At 45.4% G+C, this 5,955-nt stretch overlaps 1 protein-coding gene across 1 annotated transcript; it reads left to right on the top strand.

The window, feature by feature from the left end:
- The first annotated feature begins 280 nt into the window (after nt 1–280).
- On the top strand, nt 281–2,657 carry c10h1orf52 (chromosome 10 C1orf52 homolog). The gene is made up of 3 exons (XM_049724861.2): nt 281–836; nt 980–1,199; nt 1,620–2,657. The coding sequence occupies exons 1-3, from the start codon at nt 534–536 to the stop codon at nt 1,769–1,771; spliced, it is 675 nt and encodes a 224-aa protein (XP_049580818.1). The 5' UTR covers nt 281–533; the 3' UTR covers nt 1,772–2,657.
- Nucleotides 2,658–5,955: the final 3,298 nt, after the last annotated feature.

Here is a 5,955-nt window from a genome sequence, read left to right as displayed (position 1 = left end):
CTACTACGAACTGGCAAGCCCAAACACGCGTGCGCGCGCACGCACGCACACGCACATGCACACGCACACGCACACGCACATGCACATGCACACGCACATGCACATGCACACGCACGCACGCACGCACGCACGCACGCACACTTTTTTCTGGTGCCTTTGGCTTTTGCAGTTTTTTTGTTTGTTTGACTAAACTGACATCTAGTGGTCAAAAGGAGTAGGTGCGCCAAGAAAAGGAAAGCAAGAAATGAAATGGAGGGGCGGGGCGGGGACTTGAGGAGCCTCCCGGTTCAAGATGGCGGCCACTCCGCACGTCGCAGAAGTTATACGCTTGACGACGGTGTGTGATTGCGACAAATATTTACGACCTATTTCAACAAGGCACTTTACGACTGTATCGGGGGCTGCTTCAAAATGGAGTAAGCTTGTTGAATCGTAAACCATTGGACGCGGTTACGTGTCAGTACAGTCAGTAGCATTGTGTGCAATTGAGCGCAAACGATCCATGTGCACAAGGAAACGCATAGCCCTACATCATGGCAGAAGAAAAGAAGAGCGGCTCTTTAGGCTTCTTTTCAAGTTACGATGATTTGAGCGACAGTAGCGACTCGGACGAGGAGACGGGGCACCGCCGGAGGGATCCGAGCCACAAACCGGAGACAGAAGCAAAGGGAAGTGGACCGATCTCTTCCCAGCAAGAAAGCAAACGAGAAGCCGGCGAAAAGCGCTTGCCTAAGCCCGACGAGCTCTTTAACTCGGTGTCCAAACCAGCGTTTCTCTACAATCCTCTGAACAAGGAGATTGACTGGGATAACTTGGCGGTTAAAGCTCCAGAAGAGGTAACTTGCACTGACGCTTTGAATTGGTGGCTGATGTTTGACTTGCTCTTGATCGATCCGATCCATCAGGACTTCGTGCAGGTCCAGGCACAAACCGGAGAGATTCCTCCAGGTTTCATTCTGCTTCCCTCTGCTGTTTTCAGGCTCCCAGGGAATTTAAGCCCTGGATGACAAATGCTGTACCCCCTCCCCAAAGCTATGTAGCAGCAGAGCCAGAGATGAAGAAGAAGAAGGGACCTCCCCCAGGCATGGACATGGCGATAAAGTGGTCCAATGTGTATGAGGACAATGGTGAAGATGCACCAAAGGCTCAAACAGAAAAAGCCCAGTTTCTTCCTCCGGAAGAGCAACATGTTGAATCGGGTATGTACGCATCCAAAAGAATCATTACACGTGGCAATATGCTAAGTTACCTTGAGGTCTGCAACTTGATTTACTTCACGCAGTTACCGTGCACAAATTGGACCTCGACATGGAGAGGAAAGTGGAGTCGATCATTTCAGCCTCCAAACAGAATTTGTCAAGAAATGGGTTTACGATTCGTTTGGGTCTAGAACAGCTCCATACCAATTTAAACCGAAAAGTCACCGAGGTAGTTAAGAAGCTCCTCGGTGGCAAGGCCTCGCCCGCGGGTGGATGAGATCCGCCCGGAGTTTGTGTAAATCGCAAAGTGTGACCTCTTTAACTCAAGAGACGATCGTTTCTGTTGACTCTGTTTTTGTTCACCGTGAGATTTAAAAATGTGACTCTTTCACCCTTCATCTATCCATCCGTCCTGATAAGATGAGGAGTCCAAGATGTCCCCATCAGCCAAGAAACGTCGGGCGGAGACTTTCCAGCAAAAGGAGAAGAGGAAGAGAGACATGGGACAAGCCACTTCTGACAAGAGTTTTGTTGAAGAGGAAAAAAGAATCCTCAGACAAAAGATTGAGTGAAATCAAAAGTTGCTCCAAAATACAATTAGCTGTACGTATATAGTATTTTGTCTGTTTACTTTTTACGTGTCATCACTAAATCACATTGAAAGCAAGTTACGTGTAAAGCTTTTGAGTAAAACTGGACAAGTGTCTGTTCGGTCATGTATTTGAATGTGTCTTTACGTTAGCTTTATAGACGCCTCTCCGTCCGTCCGACTGGATGCCAAGATGTTTTAGGTGTGTGTGTGTGTGTTATCATTTTTGAATAGGTTCAAACAACATCAACATGTCTTGCTGTTATGTAGTATGCATGGGTGTACGGAAAGGGGTTCGAAAATGTCTCCATTCCAAGAGGAAGTAGGCCAACTGGAGGAGCCTGCGCTGCATTCAATACAGATTGGATTGAGGAAATAATGTTGTCTGCAGCGCGGCGCTCCTTTTTAACTTCTGTCTGTTGAGGAATTGTTTCATAAATGGTTTGCCACGAGTGATGAGCATCTAGTAACTGCTTGCTCATGTGGCTATGATGCCATTAGGTAGGTGCATACTACCTCCATGTCATCATTTAAAATTTGCTCTGTAGTCCCATAAGGATTGGCAAATTGTGTTCCAACTTGCAATATTCATTTTTAAAGTCATTTTTGCCATCCTTAGCATGCGTGTGTGTTCAAATGGTCGGTCGGTCGGTCGGTCACTCACTGGATGTAGTGCAAAGGGTATTTGTCAAAAGAGCTGCGTTTCGCTGCTTTTTACACCAGATGGCGCCATCGAGCCACTGCTTTGTACTTTGTCAGACGTGTTTACCAAGTAGCTGGTGATTTTTTTAGATACTATGAGTGTAAACGGTGCCATCATTGTTGTGGTGTGAACATTTGTCCAAATATAAGTACGTATAGAGAACTTGGCTTGGCTTGGCTTGGGATATTCTTGAAGCACAACATAACACTAACATCAACAGTGCACTTGGAATATAGGGGGGAAACTGTACTCCCATAAAATCAACATGCTCAAAATGTAGGCTACCAAGATCAACGTTAAACAACACATACTTGGTTGTTTGGAGGGAGCCCATGGACTCCTGCTACCCGCAGCCCACTTTGACAATGTGCTTGGTCCAAACATTTGCCCCTTTCTTGTCTTGTGTCTCTTTTTTTTAGCCTCAGCATCATGCCTTCATCCAGTATCGTCAAGTCATGACAAATGCTGCTATTGTTGTTTTTTCTTTTCACACATTTCCTGTCTGTCAGCAACATGACTTGCCTGCTGTCTACTCTTTGGAAGGAGGGAGAGAGAGAGAGAGAGAGAGAGAGAGAGAGAAGGGAGAGAGGTGGCTGCGAGCCAGACAGAGCACTCTGTGCGGTGTCTGATCATCAAATGAAAGCATCATATAATTGACAGTAATAGTGTGGTTCCGATGACTGACGGCAGCAGAATATTTCCAAAGCGGAGCTACCATTTTTCCACATATCAATGCTGCGTGCGGTCAGACTTGAGATTTAAGGTTAAAAAGAGACGACTCTGTTCATTCCGACATGCAAAGCGAGCTTACTTGCTTTAAAAATGGCCTCAAAGCTGAAGCTAATAAATAACCGTTCGTTGCCTTCCCTTCCTTTGCCACCTCACTTTGCCTTGGCTACGCTGACTCTTCTTGGGTAGTACCAGTCGTTTGCATATTGTCCTCGTCCTTGGACCCCAAAGACAAACTATTCCATTTTACCCGGGATTAACGCGACGTCATTTATCCCGCTCATCTTAATATGAATTCTTTGTCATGATCATTTTTCCATCTTCATTGCTCCATTCAAATCTTGCTAGCACTTTGAGCTTTTTGTCGCTTATGTTTTTGGATGATTCTTGTTGTTGTATGTCGCATCAAGCAGTTGACCGTGTTAGCAGGGCACAGGGCAGCAATCCTCGAGCGCATGTGGCTTTTTAAAGGAGGCTGGCCATTCATTGGCAAGAACTGCCTTGTTCTGTTCAGTAGAAGCACGACTGCACAATCCATTCATTGCCTCATGTGATAGCAAGCGACTCATATCATGCTATTTCTAGCTTGCCGCGGTTAATTCGAGGCATACGTCTATACGATCGTATGTCACAATGGCAATCTCGTTTCTCATCAAATATAAGTTCATTTGGTGGCTATTTTTCGCACCCCAATGTAGTATAATCAAATATTGTATTCAAAGCACCGCACCCAAATGACACTCAAATGCCATGACTGATTTGCAGAGAGCCTTTTATCATATACTGTATATATATATTTTTTTATTGTAAAATACGAATAACTAGGAATAATGTGATTGTCCATGATTGTCCTAGCTGCAGGCTCCTGGACAAGGCTTCTCTGACAGCCATCATCGGGCCTAATTTATACCCTGAGAAAGGCTTATGTCCAGCACATAAATTTCGTTGTGGTGCACACTCAGAAAAAGAGAAAGCCTATAAAGCAGCCAGAAACACACAGAGTGGGAACAATGGCCGGCCAGCCATCACCAGCGAGGGGAGGAAGGGAGGGAGACCCAACAGCTGCCAAGCTCCAACATGCAGTCAGGTGCACGCACACGCACACGCACACACACACACACACACACACACACACACACACACACACACACACACACACACACACACACACACACACACACACACACACACACACACACACGCTTTCTATTTCCTACTGCTCTCATGCAGTTTTCTTTCTCTGTGTCCAAGCCTTGAAAAAAGGGGGGCAACGAAGCAGATGTTCTGCCACTGCCTTCACAAAGGGTGCAAGTGACTGGTAGTCAGGGGTGTGGGGGGGGGGGGGGGGTACAGAAAAGACTTCCTCTTTTTTTCAAGCACTGTGTTTACAAGTGTGTTTTGCGTGATATCTCCTCATGAATGCTGTGTTGTTGTTCTTTTAATTTTCATTTCTCCTCGCTAGCAAAACATAGCAAGTAGGCTATTCCTGGCATACACAGATTTCCAGCATAAAAATAGCATTAACTAAGTGTTATTTATCAGTCCACACCCTGCCGTGAATGTATCCTGGAGTGCGGTGCAGTGGAGTCCAAAGGTTTGTGAAGGGAGTTCTTCAAACATGTGGTCTCTTTCCCCGCTCCTCCTCTTCCTCCTCCCCTCTAGCTCCTTTTTTTTTTCTTCTTCTTTTCACAAAACACACTATGCAGCCTGCAGGTTTTGACCTGAAAATAAGTGCCCAGACAGGGTCTCGTCAGGCAGGCAGACGGAGCGAGTGAGGCGTCAGGGCCTCCATGTCTCCCGCAGTGTAATAACAGATGCTTATCGTGTTTTACTGAGGCTAGTGATGGTTGCTTGGTTGGTTGGTTGGTTGTTGGGTTAGGGTTAGGGCCAGTGGGGAGTTCAGGACGGGACACAGGGGCCCTGTCCACGCATAGCTTTGGCCATAAATGCCCTCGTTAGAAAGTTGGAGCAAATGAGCGCAATATGTGTGTGCGTGTATTTGCGTTGGAACAACAGGTCCACTGAGCGAGCGAGCACATGTGCCTTCCCTCACGCACAAGCCGCTTTTCAGCAGCTTGTCCTTTTGCACATTCCAGGTAAAGGCAATAGCAAACAAATGGCGGCTTAAGGTTCAAGTGAAGAATGTTTCATTCCGCTTCTCTGCTGCCTCAAGCCTGAGGTTGTGCTGCCAGCTTAGACAAGGGTTAGCCAGCCAGCCAGCCAGCCAGCCAGCCGCAAGGTCAAACAAGAGGGGATTACTCAAGATACACTTGAGATAAAAGTGGCACTTTAATCATCGGTACCAATCCGACTAGCAAGTGTGATGTTGATCATGAAGATGGAAACCAGCCACGAGCAAATGTGAACAACTGAACTCTGTGTGTATTATATATATATATATATATATATATATATATATATATATATATATATATATATATATATATATATATATATATATATATATATATATATATATATATATATATATATGTGTGTGTGTGTGTATAGTTATGCAATGAAAAATATGCCAGTATTAAAAACTTTGCATTATGTACGGAGCAAAAATACAACAAGATTTAAAACGTTTTTCGCAATCATCTTAATCGGTTGATGTATATTGTACAGTATGAGAGAGAGAGAGAGAGAGAGCGAGAGAGAGAGAGAGAGAGAGAGCGAGAGCGAGAGAGAGAGAGAGAGCGAGAGAGAGAGAGAGAGAGAGAGAGAGAGAGTGC

This window comes from Syngnathus scovelli, chromosome 10, assembly GCF_024217435.2.
Source record: "Syngnathus scovelli strain Florida chromosome 10, RoL_Ssco_1.2, whole genome shotgun sequence".
NCBI classification, from domain to species: Eukaryota; Metazoa; Chordata; class Actinopteri; order Syngnathiformes; family Syngnathidae; genus Syngnathus; species Syngnathus scovelli.
The sequence above is the reverse complement of the archived record's forward strand: the minus strand, read 5'-3'. Positions and strand labels throughout refer to the sequence as shown.